The 19,237-nt window shown below is 36.6% G+C and overlaps 1 protein-coding gene across 1 annotated transcript in view; it reads left to right on the top strand.

Moving 5' to 3' along the window:
* The window catches only part of TRPM7 (transient receptor potential cation channel subfamily M member 7), a 121,022-nt gene extending 109,597 nt beyond the window's left edge, over positions 1 to 11,425 (top strand). Inside the window, exons 37-39 of the mRNA XM_025883699.2 lie at positions 1,972 to 2,023; positions 2,126 to 2,232; positions 9,936 to 11,425. Of these exons, the coding sequence (XP_025739484.1) occupies positions 1,972 to 2,023; positions 2,126 to 2,232; positions 9,936 to 10,066 (290 nt within the window). The 3' untranslated portion in view covers positions 10,067 to 11,425. The remainder of the gene's footprint in view (positions 1 to 1,971; positions 2,024 to 2,125; positions 2,233 to 9,935) is intronic.
* Positions 11,426 to 19,237: the final 7,812 nt, after the last annotated feature.

The raw sequence follows: 19,237 nt of genomic DNA, 5'->3' as shown, positions 1-19,237 counted from the left end.
AAATAAATAAATAAATAAATAAATAAATAAATAAATAAATAAATAAAAAATTAAAGGTGAGAGTTCTTTTCAATAAGCTAAGTAGTTGTGATGTTCTTTACATCATTAATATGTTCCTGGAGCCATTTTTCATAGGAATATTTGACACAATTACTACAGACAAGTTAAACAATATAGAAATACATAAGGAACAGTTTTCCCATCTTTACTGTTTCTCTATCTCTGTGAAGACAAATACACAAAAAGAGGTGTTTTTTTTTTTTTAAAGAGAGAGCACAAGTTGGGAGGAGCAGAGAGAGAGAGGATCTTCAGCAGGCTCCATCCCCAGTGTGGAGCCCAACTCGGGGCCAAATCTCACGACCCTGAGATCATGACCTGAGCTAAAATCCAGAGTTGGACGCTTAACCAACTGAGCTACCCCTTTCTTCCTCATTTTTAATCATTTTGTTTTGTGTTGTGATTTTCTTCCAACTGGGATGATGCCATATAAGTACTTGTTTTTTTCTAACAGTATATCATGATTTACTTTTTTTCTTTTTTGCTACTACAAACAATGCTGCAACAAACATACTCATGTACTGCTACTTTTATTTCCATAATGTAGATTCTTGAATTGGCTTAGTAAGAAGAGATGAGTGTAATTTTTATTATTTATTTTTGAGAGAGAGCACGAGCAGGGGGCGGGGTGGGGGAAGAGGGAGAAGCAGACTCCCCGCTGAGCAGGGAGCCCAATGCAGGATTTAATCCCAGGACTCTGAGATCATGACCTGAGCTGAAAGCAGACGTTTAACCAACTGAGCCATCCAGGTGCCCCTGGATGAGTGCAATTTTAATAGCTACTGCTGAGTTACTTTTCTAAAAGGTTACAGGAATTCATACATAACACTATATGTGAGTGCCCGTTTCTCCAAAGACTCCAGTACTGAATATTCTTTTTTTTATTTCAAGGATTTATTTATTTATTTTTAGAGAGAGAGCAGAGGGGAGGGGCAGTGGGAGACGGAGAAAGAGTCAAGCAGACTTTGCACTGAGCACAGAGCCAACAGGGGCATGGGGCTCGATCTCACAATCCTGAGATCAGGACCTGAGCAGAAACCAAGAGTCGGATGCTTAACTGCCTGTGCTACCCAGGTGCCCCTCTAGTACTGAATATTCTTAATCTTTGCCAATCTGTTGAGTAGTAGGTCAGTAGGTATTCTTTCTTTATATGAATAAATAGATTAAGAGAGACTGAAAATATTTAACCACACTTTTAATACCTCTGGTGAAGGATGAAGGTGAAGGAAGATGTTTACAATCTTATTCTTCATGTAACCTGAATCTTTTGCAAGAAGTATATTTATGCATTAGTGTATGAGTTTTAAAAATCCAAAACACTTTTAAAATGGCCTATAAATTATGCTTTCATGCACCTAATTGTTCTTTGCTTAACTAAGTTGAAAAAGGGGGAGGCGCATCTGGGTGGCTCAGTTGGTTAAGCATCCAACTCTTGATTTCGGCTAAGGTCATGAGATTGAGCCCCGCATCCGGCTCTGCACTCAGTGGGAAGTCTGCTTGAGGATTCTGTCTCTCCCTCTCCCCCTCCCTCTGCTTGCACTCACTTGCTCTCTCTCTCAAATAAATAAATCTTAAAAGGGGGGATCATGTAGACCTTATACATAAGGAGATGTTTATTTGCAACTCTTACCCTGTTGTAGCACAAGCAAATGCCATCGGGAGTTCCTCTGCCTATCTACCAACTCTGACAGTTAACTCTATTCCTGGTGTAGGAGCTGTGTTTGTCTTTGATGCAGTGTTAAAGTCATAAGTCAGATTATGAAATAACAAAGAGAGAAAAACTACAGTCTTGAATAATTTAACATTGTATAATATAGGTTGATGATGCTATAGAATCTCTCATGACTTTATTATGCAGATGTCAATGTTTATATCAATCATATAAATTGTCTTTTTTTATATATACATATCAAGGTGTGGGTGAAAATTTGACTGACCCATCTGTTATTAAAGCAGAAGAAAAGAGGTAATAAATTTTAATAATTTCATTAAGATATTTTATAATTTCAAATTCTACATTTCTGTTTGCATAAAATGCCTCCTTTTTTTTTTACTACCAATTCCATAGATCCTGTGATATGGTTTTTGGCCCAGCAAATCTAGGTGAAGATGCAATAAAAAACTTCAGAGCAAAACATCACTGTAATTCTTGTTGTAGAAAGCTTAAACTTCCAGGTAAACATTTTCTTAACCAGTATAATGTATAGATTTTTAGGAAATTTGGTTACTACAATACTTCATAAGACCAACAGCACGATACACATTATTTTACAAATGGATCTATGCTTTCTTTAATTACTTATAAAAATACAAAGTTCATTGATTTAATACATATTTATTATGTGTCTGTTGGATGCCAAGAATTGTGCTAGATGTTGACAGTATAGTAGTGAACAAATGCCCTCCATGGAATTTAGTCAAGTCTTGAATACTGACAGGATTAACAGGGAGTTATAGGACTGTATAAATGCCAAATAGAAGAAATAGAACAGGTAAGCAAATCACTTACCACAAACTTAAGAGGTTGGGGAATGCTACCTGGGGAACTGACAGATTGCCTAAAATTGAAGATTAAGTAGACTTACAAGTTAGCCTGGCAGAGTTGGGGAAAGAGTATTCCATGAAGAATGGAATATAGATATAAATATAACAAATATAAATATAACAATGAAATTATATAGATATAAATATAACAATGAACTATAAATATAACAATGAAAGAGAATCTCAGTTGTATAAATATAACAATGAAAGAGAATCTCAGGATTGTAATTTCATTGTTACATTGTTACATTTAAAGAATTACAAATTATGATTGAATCTAAGTAATTTCATTGTTACATTTAAGAATTATAAATTACGATTGAATCTAAGTTGTAGCACAGACCAGTAGTTCTCACCCTTTGGTGTGCATCAGCATCCCCTGTGGAACTTTTTAAAAATTACAGGTCCTTGGGACTCACCCTTGAGCTGAATTTTTTAAAGTCCCTGTCTTTATGACCAATAATGCAATAGTTAGAACCAGACTGCATGGCTCAAGAAAATACCTACATTAGAGAGGTGTAGTTTTTGTTTGCTTGTTTGAGGATTAAATGAGTTGGTATTTGTGAAGTACTTAGAACAGTGCCAGGCATATAGTAAGCATTTTTTAACTTTTTAATTGTTCATTGTGAGTATATAGAAATACCATTAATTTTTATGTTTGTTTTTTGTTGTTTATTGACCTTGTATCCTGCAACCTTTCTAAACTCACTTAATTTTGGAGTTGTTTTTGTTTTGTTTCGTAAACTCCCTGAAATTTTCTGTGTAGATAGTATAGTTATATTACTTCCTTTCCAACCTATATACCTTGTATTTCTTTTTCTTTTTCTTTTTTTTTTTAAGATTTTATTTGTCAGAGAGAGTACAAGCAGGGGGAGCAGAAGACAGAGGGAGAAGCAGGTTCCCCACTGAGCAGGGAACCCAATGCGGGACTCCATCTCAGGACCCTGAGATCATGACCTGAGCTGAAGGCAGTTGCTTAACCGAGCCACCCAGGCATCCCTTGTTATTTCTTTTTCTTGACTCTCTGCACTGGCAAGGAATTCCAGTACAATGTTGAATAGGAAGCGAAAGTAGAATCTGCTTTGTTCCCAATCTTAAAGGGAAAGTGTTCAGTCCTCCACCATTAACATGATGTTAGCTTGTAAGGGTTTTGTAGATGCACTTTATTAGGTTGAGAACATTTTCTTCTGCTTGTTTCTTGAAAATGCTTATCCTGAGTGGGTGTGTAATTTTGTCAGATTTTTTTCGGCATCTGTTTTTAATAGGTTGATATTAGATTGTATTACATTTATTTTTGAAATGTTGAACCAGTTATACATTCAGGACAAACTACTTTGGACTCTGCTCATATTTTGTTGAGGCTTTTTGCATCTGTGTTCATAAATAATATTGGTCTGTGTTTGTTTTTCCTTGTACTGTCTTTCTTTTCTTTTGGTATCAGGATGATATTGACCTTAAAAATAAGTTAGAAGTTTTCACACCTCTTCTGTTTTGGGGAGTAGCTTATATAGAATTGATACTCTCCCCGTCTTAAATGTTTGCTAGAATTGTCTAGTGAAACCATCTCAGTCTAAAGTTCTTTGTCAGATTGTTTTAAATAAGTTTAATTTTTTAAGTAGCTATAGGACTATTGGGGTTATCCATTTTTTTTGTGAGTTTTAGTAGTTTGTGTCTTTCAAGGAATTGGTTTGTTTTCTTTAAATTGTGAAATTTATGGGCATAGGGTTATTTATATACTAATCTTATTTATTTTTATTAACATACAATGTATTATTTGTTTCAGGGGTACAGGTCTGTGATTCATCAGTCTTACACAATAGACAGCGCTTACCACGACACATACCTTCCCCAGTGTTCATCACCCAGCCACCCCATCCCTTCACCCTCCTCCACTCCAGCAACCCTCAGTTTGTTTCCTGAGATTCTTTTTTTTTTTTTTTAGTTTTTAGTTTGTTTCCTGAGATTAAGAGTCTCTTATTGTTTGTCTCCCTCTCTGGTTTCATCTTGTTTCAGTTTTTCCTCTCTTCCCCTATGATCCTCTGCCTTGTTTCTCAAATTCCACATATTAGTGAGATCATATGATAATTATCTTTCTTTGATTGACTTATTTCGCTTAGCATAATACCCTCTAATTCCATCCAAGTCGTTGAAAATGATAAGATTTCCCCTTCTTTGATGGCTACATAATATTCCATTGTGTATATATACCACATCTTCTTTATCCATTCATCTGTTGATGAACATCTGGGCTCTTTCCAATGTTTGGCTGTCGTGGACATTGCTGCTATAAATATTGGGTTGCACGTGCCCCTTCGGATTACCACATTTGTATCTTTGGGAGATTTGAGACCTTTTCTAACAAAACATTTAATGCTATAAATTTCTCTTTAAGCATTACACTGCATCCTATAAATTTTGGTATATTTTACTTTTGATTTTATTTTATTTAAAATATTTCTTATTTTTCTTGACCTTTTTATTTTCTTATTTCTCTTTAACCTGAGGATTATTTAGAAGTGTCTTTCTTAGTTCTCAAATATATGTAAATTTTCCAGATATCTTTCTGTTGTTGATTTTTTTAATTTAATTCCATTATAAGAGAGCATACTTTGTATGATTTCAATTTTAAAAGTTTTTTTAACCTTAAAAGGATATAGTTTCTCTGTGAATATTGCATATGCACTTGAAGAGAATATTACAATGTTGGATGGAGTATTCTATAAATGCTAATTAAGGAATTTTTTTGATAATGTTCAGGTTTTTTATATCCTTGTTTTGTCTCCTTGTTCTATTGATTACTTAGGAGGTCTTGAAAGTACAGTTGTGGATTTGTCTGTGTTGCCTTTCAGTTCTATCAGTTTTTTTCTTAATGTGTTTTGAAGTTTTGTCACACATTTACAGTTGTTATGTCTTCTTGGTGGATTGATTCTTTTTATCATTATGGAATGCCATGGTAATTTTCCTTGTTTTGAGAAGTCTACTTTGTCTGATATTAACATAGCTACACCAGCTAGTTTTTGATAAATTGTTTTATCAGATATCTTTTCCCATCCTTTTTACTTACACATGTTAATTGTATTTAAAGTGGGTTTCTTTAAAAAAAAAAAAAAAGAAGTGGGATCCAAGCATATAGTTGGATCTTAGGTTTAATTTTTTTTTTCTGTTTTTTTTGTTTGTTTGCTTTTAACTTAACAGTTTCCATTTTTAACTGGTGTTTCAGACTTTTTACATTTAATGTAATTATTGATGTTAGATTTAGATCTTGTAAAGTTTTCTGATTGACACCTCTGGTCTGTTTTTTTTGTTTCCACCCCCCTTTTCTGTTTCAGTATTGTGTTTTATCTCTATGTTTAGTTTTTTACTGGTTGCTCTTAGTTTTTCTTATCAAGAATATGTGTGTTTTGCTTTCGTTCTTGAAGGATATTTTTACTGGATCTAGAATATTAGGTTGATACTGTTTTCTTTCAGGGCTTAGAAAATGTTCTGTCTCTGGCCTCTGTTACCTCTGATGAAAATTCCACAGTCATTTGAATTGTTCTTCCCCTATAGATGATGTGTCATTATAATCTTATAGCTCCTTTCAAAATTTGGATTTTTAGCAGTTCGATTCTGAAATGTCTGGTTATAGCGTTTTCTGAGTTTATCTTGGTTCAGGTTTACTTAGCTTCTTGAATTTGCAAATTTATGATTTTTATCAAATTTGGGGAGTTTTTAGCTGTTCTTCAGATATTTGTTCTACATCAATTTCTTTTCATCTCTTTCTGGAGCTCCCATAAAAAGAATATTAGACCTTTTTTTTTTTTTTTTTTTTAAAGATTTTATTTATTTATTTGTGAGAGAGAGAATGAGAGATAGACAGCACGAGAGGGAAGAGGGTCGGAGGGAGAAGCAGACTCCCTGCTGAGCAGGGAGCCCGATGTGGGACTCGATCCTGGGACTCCAGGATCATGACCTGAGCCGAAGGCAGTCGCTTAACCAACTGAGCCACCCAGGCGCCCAAGAATATTAGACTTTTTGATATTGTTTCCCAGGGACTTGCATCCCTGATTTTTTTTCCTTAAAAATTATTTTTTATCTGTTGTTTAGGTTGGATAATATCTGTTGATCTATCAAATTCATGGTGTCTTTCCTTATTCTTCATTCTGCTTTTTTAAGCCCATGTACTGGATTTTGTTGTTTCAGTTTTATCTTTCAGCCCTATAACTTTCTTTTGGTTCTTTTTAAGCTAATTATTTCTGTGCTGAAAACTTGTTTTTCCATTCATCTCAGGTCTGTTTGCCCTGCGTCATGAAGTGTGGTCCTAATAGCTGGTTTAAAGTCTTTGATCATTCTATCTGAGTAATCTTGAGGTTGGCGTGTCTTATCCTTTTCTTTGAGAATCTTTGAGATGTTTCTAGTTCTTTGTATCTCCAGTAATTTTAGCTGGATATTTTGAATAGTATGAGATTCTGGGTCTTATAAAAAATACTTTAGAGAGTGTCGATTTTTGTTGTTTAATTGTGTTAGTAGGCAGCTCAGCTAAGCTCAATTTCAAGTCCCAGTCTACCTTTTGTGGCTGTGATTCCAGTGTCAGTTTGGGTTTCAAAGCCTTTGCAGTATTATTCAGATCTCTCTCAGTATGCATCAGACATAGTCAGGTCTGGGGCTGACTGGGGGTCTGCACCATAGGTTAGTCCTAGAGCCCATCTTGTCCTGTCTTCCCATATGTGTGCCACTCGAGGGTGAACTTAGGATTTCATACACAAATTTAGGGTGCCCCTCTCCATTTTCTTCCATTCCATGATTTCTTCCATACTTTATGATTCTCAAGGGCCTCTTTTTTGGGCAGGGTAGAGGGGCAGGAGACAGATGGGGTACTCTGATTAGAAAGCCAGGATTGTGACCTCCCTGTACTATCACACATTTCCTTCAGCTGAGTCCATTTCTGATGCTAAGTGTCAAGGAAAAAGAGAAAAACTTTTTGAATCATAAAAATAAGTTCTTGTGGTCCCAGAGAAGGGTTTTTCTCTTGGAATTGTAGGTGCTTGCTCAGCTGCCGTCATCCTGAGTCCCTCTCCATGACTGGGGCTTGTCTTAGGTAACAGCCAGAGGAGCAAGAAGAAAAAATAAGAAAGAGGGCATTCCCCTCAAGATTCTCTACCCCACAGAGTCCTCCTTCCTGATCCTCTGGCCAGAAAATCCTAGAGCTTTTTCTGTCCATGCTCACTGTACATTTCGGAGATCAAGCTATCTGTAATTCTAAGCCTAGAAATAAGAGAGGGGCAAAGACCCCCAGGAAACTCACCACCAATCTAGGTCATTCTTCAAGTTTTGATCCCCTTTCTCAATAGGTCTGCTCTTACTTTTCAGGAATCTCAGATAGTGGCTTTATGTTTATGTGAAGGGTTTTTACTTAAAATCTGTGGAAAAGATAGAATTGAATATGCTTAGTCCATTTTAGCCCAAATTAGAACATAACAGTGGTGAATTTAACAGGCCGCCCAGATACAATTTTTATTTGGTTATTATATAATAAGTTATATTATTTATAATTACATATAAATTATATATCATTTGGATCCAATATTTTAAGTATAGTATATCTATTTTTGAAATTATTAATATAATCAGGATTTTATAGCTTGAAAGAGGCTTTAAAAGCAATACGGTCAAAATCTGTCATTTTCCAGAACATAGCATTAGATGTCACATGATTTGTCCATGGGTTACACCATAAGTTAACATTTTCAGGACTTGAATTATAATTGGGTTTCTTTCCATTGTTCTTAGTGTACAATACAGCTACAAATTAATTTGCATTCCCTAAGGCCATAGTGGCACAATCTCGAATTCAAAATTTATCAAAACTTACTCATACAGTAGCAAATACATATTTGGATCATTGAATACAGGCTATCACTCAAACAGTTCATATTCTGAGTGGCAGTTCTATTTTTATATGGAGATGAAGTATATGGATATATGTGGGACTGTGGTTAGTTTTAGTTAAATTTGATATTGCTGCATTGTTTTCCAATTCTGCAACTATTGTCTATAACTCCCAAAGTGATTTCATCCTATCCCATAGCTATAAATGTGATCCAAATACTGATAGTATCAAATTTAACTAAAGACATACTGTCTTTCCTGAGCTCCTGTTTCTATATTCAGTTTCCTGCATCTCTACTGGAATACCTTACAGCATCTTTATAAGTAATATGTCCATTCCAAAACTCTTGACTTTCATTTCCCACCCCTACACTTCCCTATCTCATTAATGTTTACCCAGTTGATCAGGCTCAAAGCCTAAAAACTGATTGGTTTTTCTTCTCTCACCTTCATAGATAACCTGTCAAACTCTGTCTACTCTGATTCTGAAATCTTCCTAGAATTCATCCATTTCTTTTAATCCTCATTGCCACCATTCGTTTCTGGTGTTCCTGCTAAATGCCCTTGACAGGACTTCACATGACAATCAGAATAGTCACTTAAATTTGATTATGTTCCTCCTTTAACACTACTTAATACCTTCAGCTTAATACCTTACCATAGCTTGCACCCCATAGATCAGGGGTCAACAACTTTGCTGTAAAAGGCAAGGTAGTAAAATATTTTAGGCTTTGTGGACCATATGGCCTATGTCACAACTACCTGGCTCTACCATGGTAGTGCAGAAATAGACATAGACCATCTGTAAACAGATAAAACTATTGAGATTTGCTCACTGACTATATTTTGATAACCCTTGGCTATAAACTGCTGCTTGACGCCATTTTCTACTAGTCCCCCCCTCAGTTACTACATGCTGTCTTGCTATTTTTAGGAAACACCACGTCCGTTTCCTTTTTACAGTCTGCAGTTAACCTTCCCTCTACCTAGAACACAGTTCTTGGAGCTTTGAGTCATTTCTCAATATTCAGGTCTTCACTCCGATATTACCTCCTGTGCCTCTTCTGCCCAGCCTTAAAAGAATCAGCTTATATTATCTTCTGTCTGGCCCTCCTCATACTGTTTGCTTCAAAGCACTTGTTATTACACAACTCTGTTATTTTTCTGTTTGTTTTTCTTCATCCACAAGAATATAAGCAAGGAAGGACCTTTGTCTGCCTTGCTTATTACTATGTTTCCACTCTTAATGAGTTTATTGACTCATGGTCAGAACTATTATAATACTTATTTGTTGAATGAATGATTTTATTTTTATGTTTGTAAATATTGTGACTTTGGGATTTAAAACAACCTGCTAGAATATAGATCTGGCACATTTAGAGGAAAATTGATTTAGAAAATGTTAATTTTTCATTTCTATGAAATACTGACTTTCTTTTCTTTTTTTGTTGGGGGTGTGAATATAGATCTGAAGAGGAATGACTATACACCTGATAAAATTCTATTTCCTCAGGATGAGCCTTCAGATTTGACTCTTCAGCCTGGAAATTCCACCAAAGAATCAGAATCAACTAATTCTATTCGTCTGATGTTATAATATTACTGAATCATTGGTTTTACCTACACCTCACAAAAATGTTACCTTGTCATTTTTCCTTCAGGAGGAAATTGGTAATAGAGAAAAGTGTGTGCAAATGAACATGCTAATTCTGGCACAGTTAAAAGGTCAATATTCTTTTGACCTGATTAAAGTAGTCAGGAACTCCCTATAGGATGCAGCTGGTAGCTGTTAAATTTTAAAGGTAAAGGAAAATTAGTATTTGTAACTTTTTAAAGGGCTCTTTTTAGCAGAAGATTTCATTTGACTTTGTTCTGATGAGGGTGATACCCTCTCTCATGTGGTGCAATACCATTAACCAAAGTTAAGTGTCTGTGCAGATTTTATTGGCAGCTGGTTTACTGCCATTCAGCTAATGAAATGAAGAAATCATCCAGCCTTTTGGTTCAATGGCAGATGTCTTCCTCAGTGTGTTTTAGTGTGTTCACTGGTGATGTTACTAGTTCCCGGCTGGATGCTTGTTGGCCATGGGAAAGGAGATGACTTGTTATTGGAGGTCCATAGGGATACAAGAACTCTGAGCTGAAAACCATTTTCTAAGAGGGACTTTATGAATCAGGATTAGGCTCCATATTTAAAGATGGAGGCAGTTTTTTTGTTAAATAGAGCCCAAATTGTGCAGAAGTATTAGTTTTTTGGTTTTTTTTAACATTGTTTTATCAAGTCCTTGTTAGATAGAAGAAAGCCATGGTAGACTGGTATAACCTAAATGTTTTGGAGGAGAAACTTAACTCACTGTTCAAGAGAAGTTACCTTGTAAAAAAAAAAAAAAAAAAAAAGTGCTTTTTTTCCTATCTCTATCTATAGTGACAACCTGGAAGCTACATACTTCTCCAAAGATTTTATTGACCAGTATATCAAATCAGAATGTAAACATAAATTCTTGCATATATTTAAAATTGTGTAGGAACATCTGAACATGAGTATTGTTTATGGTACTTATTTAAGAAATTGAGTTGGATTATCATTATGTGATGTCGGGAGATTGCAATGTAACTTTATGCCAATAAAATGTAATTTAACTGCCCCAGATATTGTTGAATACTCAACAACAAGGAAAAGCTTTCATCTGACTAAAGTTTTATGCTTTGTTTTTTTTTCTTTTTGTTTGTTTCCTAGGTACTAATTTTAATTTTTATTTAGGAAGGAGCAGTGTAAATCTTACTTGTATTCAGTAGTGTATCTCATAGATACAGATGAGGCAAGAAGAGACAAGCTGTTTAGTGTTTAATATTAAAGGGGGGAGAGAAAAAGTGTATTAAAGATATTATACTATATACATTTTGTACATCATAAAATCTTTAAAAGAAATTAAATAAATTTATTCTTGTTTACAGATGTTTGAGTTTAATCATTCCGAAAAATTATGTTTGCAGTGTTTTCTGGTTTGTTTTCAGAGCATCAGTTTTTTTAAATGAACTATTTTGTACACCTAAGCCTTTTCAGTTCCTGTCCTATATATTGTTCAAAGTGGTCTTGGTTTCCTCCTGTTTCTCTCTTTTTTTCAAGGTTTATTTTTAGAGCATGCGTGTGTAAGCCAGGGGAGGGGGAAGAGGGAGAGAATCTCAAGCAGACTCCCCGCTGAGCATGGAGCCCGACATGGGGCTTGATCCCACAACCCCGAGATCATGAGCTGAAATCAAGAGTCGTATGCTTAAGCAACTGAGCCACCCAGGCACCCCTCCTCTTTTTTTTAATCTGTTTCATGTTATGTCAGAATATGAAGTTATGGGTCATCACTATGTGTAATTTTATGTTGATTATTTTCACTAGATAATAATAATAGTGAACATTTATGTAGGACTTAATATGTGCCAGGCATTACTCTAAGTACTTTACATATGTTGACCCATTTAATCCTTAAAACAGTCTTCCGAAATAGCTATTATTATCATGTTTTGCCAGTTAGAAAATAAAAGCATTAGGTAAAGTAACTTTCCTAAGATTCTTATAATTATTACATAGCAGCACTAGGATTCAAACCCAGGAACACTCATTTTTTTGTACACTCCTGAGCCTTATGTTATGTTGACTTTCAAGCATAATGATGATTCATTTCTGTACCAGTTTCTGGTTGCTTTTCTAAAATAAATCTACTCCAGGGCGCCTGGGTGGCTCAGTTGGTTGGGCGACTGCCTTCGGCTCAGGTCATGATCCTGGAGTCCTGGGATCGAGTCCCACATCGGGCTCCCTGCTCGGCGGGGAGTCTGCTTCTCCCTCTGACCCTCTTCCCTTTCGTGCTCTCTATCTTTCATTCTCTCTCAAATAAATAAATGAAATCTTTAAAAAATAAAAAATAAAATAAAATAAATCTACTCCATAACTTTTCTTTGCTAATTCTGGAGAGTAACAGTTTACCTGAAAACCACCTTTCTTATTCCAAAGAAGTGTGATCTTTCTTTAGATTACTGAATTTCATCATTATTACTCTGGTCCAAAAGTGTCGCTTGCTTATTCTCTTTATCATTTTCTTTTCAGTCTCATCCTACTGAGAACAAAGCGCTATCTCTTTACCAAATTGCCTCTTAAAACATCTGCAGATGTTCTCTAATAATATGCTTTCATCCATCTGGTATATATGAGCCATCATTATTTTAAAAGTAATGCATGTTGGTTGTAATGGAATATAAGGTAAAGATTTAAAATGTAAAGAAAAATATAAAAATTACCCTCATTTCCCACCCTTCAGTTGAACTATTTTGTTTCATAGTTTCATCCTTTTTACCCCATTAGATTATACGCTTTGCAGAGGAAAGGACCATTCAGGTTTTTCACTCCTGTATCACCCAACACCTTGCATAGTACATGATTTGTGATAGGCACACCGTTAAAAAATTTTTTTAATGTTTTTCTGCAATAAAACTTTGTCTTGAGGAAGATGGATCACAGTGTGTTTAAGTGGATAATCAAGGCAAGAGTACCCAATAAATAGCCACTTACCACTCAGATCAAGTAATTACTTGCAGAAAAGGGTGAATATACAGGCAGGGATTTTTGTGATCCTCCTTATTTACCGGATCTGCTCTCATTGTTTCCTAGCTAGGTTTCACACAAGGTATCTGTATTTGAGGAACATGGACCCTCAGGTCTGTAACAACTAGCACTTAATTAAATTAAATGCTTAGCAATTATGTACTGGAGTGAAGCCTCTCAACCAGTGTGTCTCTGAAAACTTGGTCTGTATTACCAACTGAGAGCTGTCTTATTTATTCTTGTATTTTCCTTAGTGCCTTGCTGGCATGTGTAGCATCGAATACAGATGCTCAATAAATAACGTGTTGGGGGCGCCTGAGTGGCTCAGTCATTAAGCGTCTGCCTTCAGCTCGGGTCATGATCCCGGGGTCCTGGGATCGAGTCCCGCATCGGGCTCCCTGATCAGCGGGGAGTCTGCTTCTCCCTCTGCCCCTCCTCCTGCTTGTGTTCTCTCTCTCTCTCTCTCATAAATAAAAATAAAAATCTTAAAAAAAATAAATGAATAAATAAATAACGTGTTGAAGTATCACAGAATTTCTGTTTCCAATATTAGACCATCTGTGAGCCTTTTCTTAGGTAAAATCCCAAGTTATGGTTTTGAACCTCTCTGGAATATGTTTCTCTTCTGCACTCTTTGGAAATTCCTCAAAGCAGAGTTTCCAGCTGGGGTCCATGATTCTGCCTTAGTGGTCATGGGTAGGAAGCAGGGAGGGAGAGGACATGGTTATTCTTCAGAAAAGCTGCATACTCCAGTCCACAATAAAGAGCTCCAGTCAACAGTGCTTTCTTTTATGTGCTGCCCCACCCCATGTGTAGCCCTCTACTTTACTGTTTTTTTTTCCCTCGGGATTTCTTTGCAGTCTGCATCAATGGAACTTCTCTTTCATTTTAATTATAAATGCCTTAGTATATGTTTCTAAAATATAAGAACTGTGATATATTCACACCTAAAAAATTAAGTTTCTTAATATCAGTGTCATTCTAAAAAATTTTATTTTTTAATTTTTTTAAAGATTTATTTTGAGAGAATGAGAGAGAGAGTACATGAGAGGGGGGAGGGTTAGAGGGAGAAGCAGGCTCCTTGCCGAGCAGGGAGCCCGACGTGGGACTTGATCCCGGGACTCCAGGATCATGACCCGAGCCAAAGGCAGTCGCTTAACCAACTGAGCCACCCAGGCGCCTTTTTTTAATAATTTGGTTCAATCAGGACCCAGTTGAGATTTATTATATATTAGAGTTGCTTGATTTGTCTTTAAAGTTTCAATATATAGGCTTCTGCCATTCCCCTCCCCCCACCCAACATCTAGTTTATTTTTTAAAGAACCCAATCATAGGTTCTAAAAAGTTTCCCACATTCAGGGCTTTGCTGATTATTTCCCTTAGGTACCATTTTACATGTTTCTGTTTCTTGAGTATGCCATACACTGTTAGGTTTAGAGGCTTGGTTAAATTCAAGATTGAATTTTTGTCAAGAATGTGTCATTGCTGGTGTTGTATACTTATATTAGGAAACACAGTGTTCTTTTTGATGGGCATTAACTAGATCTTTAATTACGTCAGTGGTTCTTGAAATGGACCGCAAACCCTGAGGGTCCACAGGTACTTTCAAAACATATAATTTGGGACGCCAGGGTGGCTCAGTCAGTTAAGCATCTGCCTTTGGCTCAGGTCATGATCCCAGAACCCCATGTTGGGCTTGCTGCTCAGCTGGGAGTCTGTTTCTCCCTCTGCCCCTCCACCTGCTTCATGCCCTCTCTCTGTCTCTCAAATAAAATCTTAAAAAGTACACTATCAACAAAAAGACAACTCAGGATGGAAGAAAATTTTTCCAAGTAATATATCTGATAAAAGACTTGTATAAAGAGCTTTAATTAAGTAATAAAGAGACATCCCAATTTAAAACTGGGCAAAGGATGTGAATAGACATTTCTCCAAAGATATATGAGTAGTCAATAAACATGAAAAGAGTCTCTACATCATTAGCCATCAGGGAAATTCAAAACTATAATAAAATGTCACTTCATTCCCACTGGGATGGCTAGAATGAAAAAGATGATAGCAGGTGTTGGCCAGGATATGGAGAAATTGGAATGCTTATCTATTCCTGGTGGGGATTTAAGGAGTGTCACCACTCTGGAAAACAATCTGACAGTTTCTCAAAAGGTTAAACATTAGAGTCCATATGACAGCAATTTTTCCCCTGGGTATATACCCAAGAAAATGAAAATATGTCTATATAAAACCTTGTACATGAATGTTCATATGAAGCAGCATTATTGATAATAGCCAAAAAATGGAAACAACCCAAAAGTAAAATATAACTCTATACAATAGAGTATTATCTGCCAGGGGCGCCTGGGTGGCTCAGTCATTAAGTGTCTGCCTTCGGCTCAGGTCAGATCCCAGGGTCCTGGGATCGAGCCCTGCATTGGGCTCCCTGCTCAGCGGGAAGCCTGCTTCTCCCTCTCCCACTCCCCCTGCTTGTGTTACCTCTCTCACTGTGTCTCTCTCTGTTAAATAAGTAATATCTTTAAAAAAAATATCTGGCAATAACAATGTAGTACTGGATAAGTCATGTCTAAGGGTCTTTCAATTCTGTAGCTCCTGTGTATACACTGCAATGCAAAATGGAACTGGATAGATTTAGACTCTCATTTTCTTGCTCTGCCCCTTAGCCATGAGTAACCAGCTAATTGAGCAAGCCTCTCTGATAATACTGATCTCACGTTGTGAAGGTGCAGGGAGTTAAAGGTAAAGCACATAAAGGTACTCAAGTAATAGGTTTCTTCATGCTGTCTTTCCTTGGGAATTCCAGTGAAGAGAGGAGGACATGGAGAATAGAGAACATTCTGAGAGTGATTTTTCCTTCTACAAAGAACTTACCATCTTGTAGTTTCTGTTAGTATAGTTGAAATAGCACATGCTTATGAGATATGTGGATGTGTATAATTTGCATCTAAGTGCTTAAGTCTTCCATTTCATCTTTTGAAGGCACTTTTAGAATTCACTTTAAGAATGAAATTAGAATAAAGGATGTAAAAAGTAGCTCTGAGGGACACCTGAGTGGCTCAGTCTGTTAAGTGTCTGCCTTTGGCTCGGGTCATGATCCAAGTGTCCTGGGATTGAGCCCTGAGTTGGGCTCCTTGCTTAGGCGAGGAGCCTGCTTCTCCCTCTGCCTGCCACTCCCTCTGCTTGTGCTCTCTCTCTCTCTCTGACAAATAAAATCTTAAAAAAGCTGTGAGCACAAATGTAAAGCTAAAACATCAAGATAATTCAAATAAAGTAACCATAGAGTGCTCAGTCATAACACATGTAAGAAAGTCAAAACAATAGGAAATATTTGGTAAGAGTTGAAAGCACAGACTAAATCCGAGTGATCAATAGGTTGTAAGCTATGTGAAGGTAAAGATTTATATTTTATTCTATTAAACATGTAGTAGGTGCACAGTAAATATTTTCTGGGTTAATGAATGAGATGCAACAACTATTTAATGCAAGACCTAGAAAGGAGGAAATAAAGTTACCTACTTCTTGCCACAGTTTAGTAACTGCAAATAAATAGCAAATAATAATAATGTTTACAAAAGAAAAAAATCAGATTGACAAAAGAATTCTCACCTGTCATATAGTATCCAGGAGGTAGGAAAGCAATACTATTAGGATAAAGGGAGGACTTTGAACCCAGCCATGTGATGGCATTCCCAGAAAGTTCACCATTTCTTGGAAAATGTCAATCAAGGATATACTCAAGCAAAAGGAAAGATCTAAATAGGAAGACGAGATAAAAGAGGCAATCAAATATTCATAAAATACACAAATTTAAATATGTGCTGGCAAATATACGTGGTAGAAAATTTTAAAGTAAACTAGAATAAAATATTTTTAAATATTAAGATTCAGGGGCGCCTTTGTGGCTCAGTCGTTGGGCGTCTGCCTTTAGCTCAGGCCATGATCCCAGGGTCCTGGGATCGAGCCCAGCATCAGGCTCCCTGCTCAGTGGAGAGCCTGCTTCTCCCTCTCCCTGCCCCCTGCTGGTACTTTCTCGCTATCTCGCTCTCAAATAAATGAATAAAATTTTTTTAAAAAAAGTAATATTTCCAAAATTTTTGAAAATTTGCAAAAGCACACTGCTTTTATATGAAGAAACAATGATTTATAATAGTAACAGTTGCTATACTTGAGTACTCACTTTGTGCCAGATTGAACAAATAAGTAATTTTTCAGTAATTATCTCATTTAATCCTCACTATAATCTTATGAGGCTGGGTACTATGATTATCCCCATTTTGAAACTACAGAAGTGGCGCAGTTGGGACTTGAATATATGTCTAACTCCAAAGCTTGTGCCCTTGACCACTCTTAACTACTAAGAGACATTTCTGAGTTAATTTTCTTAGAACCAAGTTTTCCAAGAAACACTAACACATCTGTTTTTAGCTGGAAAGAGAAAAGTAGCAAATAAAGAGTTTGGAATTGTTCCTTTCTAAAAGGACAAGGAGGGGCACCTGGGTGGCTCAGATGGTTAAGCGTCTGCCTTCCGCTCAGGTCATGATCCCAGGGTCCTGGGATGGAGCCCTGCATCGGACTCCCTGCTCGGCAGGAAGCTTGCTTCTGCCTCTCCCACTCCCCCTGCTTGTGTTCCTGCTCTCGCTATCTATCTGTCAAATAAATAAAATCTTTAAAAAAAAAAAAAGTGTAAAGTTCTTGAAAGTCAAGGAAATGCATAAGAACTGTTTCAGGATGAAGGACCCTAAAGAGATATGACAAATGAAAGTAACATGTGATTCCAGCTCAGCCATACCTGGACTCTGACCTGTAGAAACTATGAGATGATCAACGTGTGTTGTTTTAAACAGTGCACTAAATTTGTGATAATTTGTTACACAGCACAGAACACTACTACATAGGTTGTTTTACTCATGAACATAGATACAAAATTCTTGAACAAAAGATTAACAAATAGAAAGCAGCAATTCATGAAAATGATGCTACATCACTAACAAGATAAGTTTATCTGAGGAATAGAAGATTGGTTTAATATGTGACCATCAATTATTAACCACAACAACAGACTAAAGAAGAAAAATCTCATGATTACCTCAAAAGATACAGAAAAACCTGATCACACTCAGTGTCTGTTCATGATTACAACTCTCAAAAAAACTATGCCTTTAGGGGCGCCTGGGTGGCTCGGTTGGTTAAGCGTCTAGGTCTCGATTTCTGCTCAGGTCGTGATCCCAGGGTCTTGAGATCAAGCCCCACTTCAGGCCTTGTGCTGGGTGTGGAGCCTGCTTAAGATTCTCTCTCTCTCTCTCTCTGCCCATCCTCACTCTCTCTCTCTCTCGGCCCCTCCCCATCTCATTTTCTTTCTCTCTTGGCCCCTCCCCCTCTCACTTTCTCTCTCTCTGCCCCTCCCCCTCTAAAGAACAACAACAACAACAACACTACGCCCTTAGCAAACATCATACTTACTGATGAATTGTTCAAACTTTCCTTGTTAGTTCAGGAGTGAGCTAAGGATGACTACTATCCCCACTTCTGTTCAACATTTTACTGGAGGGGCTAGCTAGTTCAAAGGGTAAGAAAGAAAAAGCATAAGGATTGGAAAGGAAAAAATAAAACTGATTTTTTTCTGCAGATGACTTCAATGTTTGTAGAAAATCTAAAGAACATATATAAAAATTAGACTTTGAGTTTAGAAAGGTCCCTGGATATAATATCAACATATGAGTATGAGTTGTGTTTTTACCTATAAGTGTTATCAATCATAAAATGAAATTTTAACAAAACTCCACCGATGAGGAGAAACTGAAGTATTTGGGAGAAGTTCACCGGCCGAAGGAGGAGCAGGGTGACAGGATTCAAGTCCTGCAGAATCAGCACTGAGGTGACTTCATGAAACCCCTTTGTTAATAGACCACAAATACAAAATAGCTGTAAGACTCAGCACCTGGTTGCCAGGATCCCTTATACAGGCATCAAAGAATGATCGTTCTTAATGTCTCCATGTAGCCTGAGCATAAATGCACTTGGAGATCCATGGGGTGCCTACTATAGATGGACTCTTCAAACCTTGCTTTTATGGCTTACCAGTACTATATCCTGGAGATAAATCCATATAAAAATTACATTTACTACATTCTTGCTTCTTTGAACTTTTTAGTTTGAGACCATTTC

The sequence above is a fragment of the Callorhinus ursinus genome, unplaced genomic scaffold (genome assembly GCF_003265705.2).
Source record: "Callorhinus ursinus isolate GAN/ISIS: 27379988/994484 unplaced genomic scaffold, GSC_fseal_2.0 scaffold25, whole genome shotgun sequence".
Taxonomy (NCBI): Eukaryota; Metazoa; Chordata; class Mammalia; order Carnivora; family Otariidae; genus Callorhinus; species Callorhinus ursinus.
Note: the sequence above shows the minus strand (reverse complement) of the source record. Positions and strands in the feature narration are given on the sequence as shown.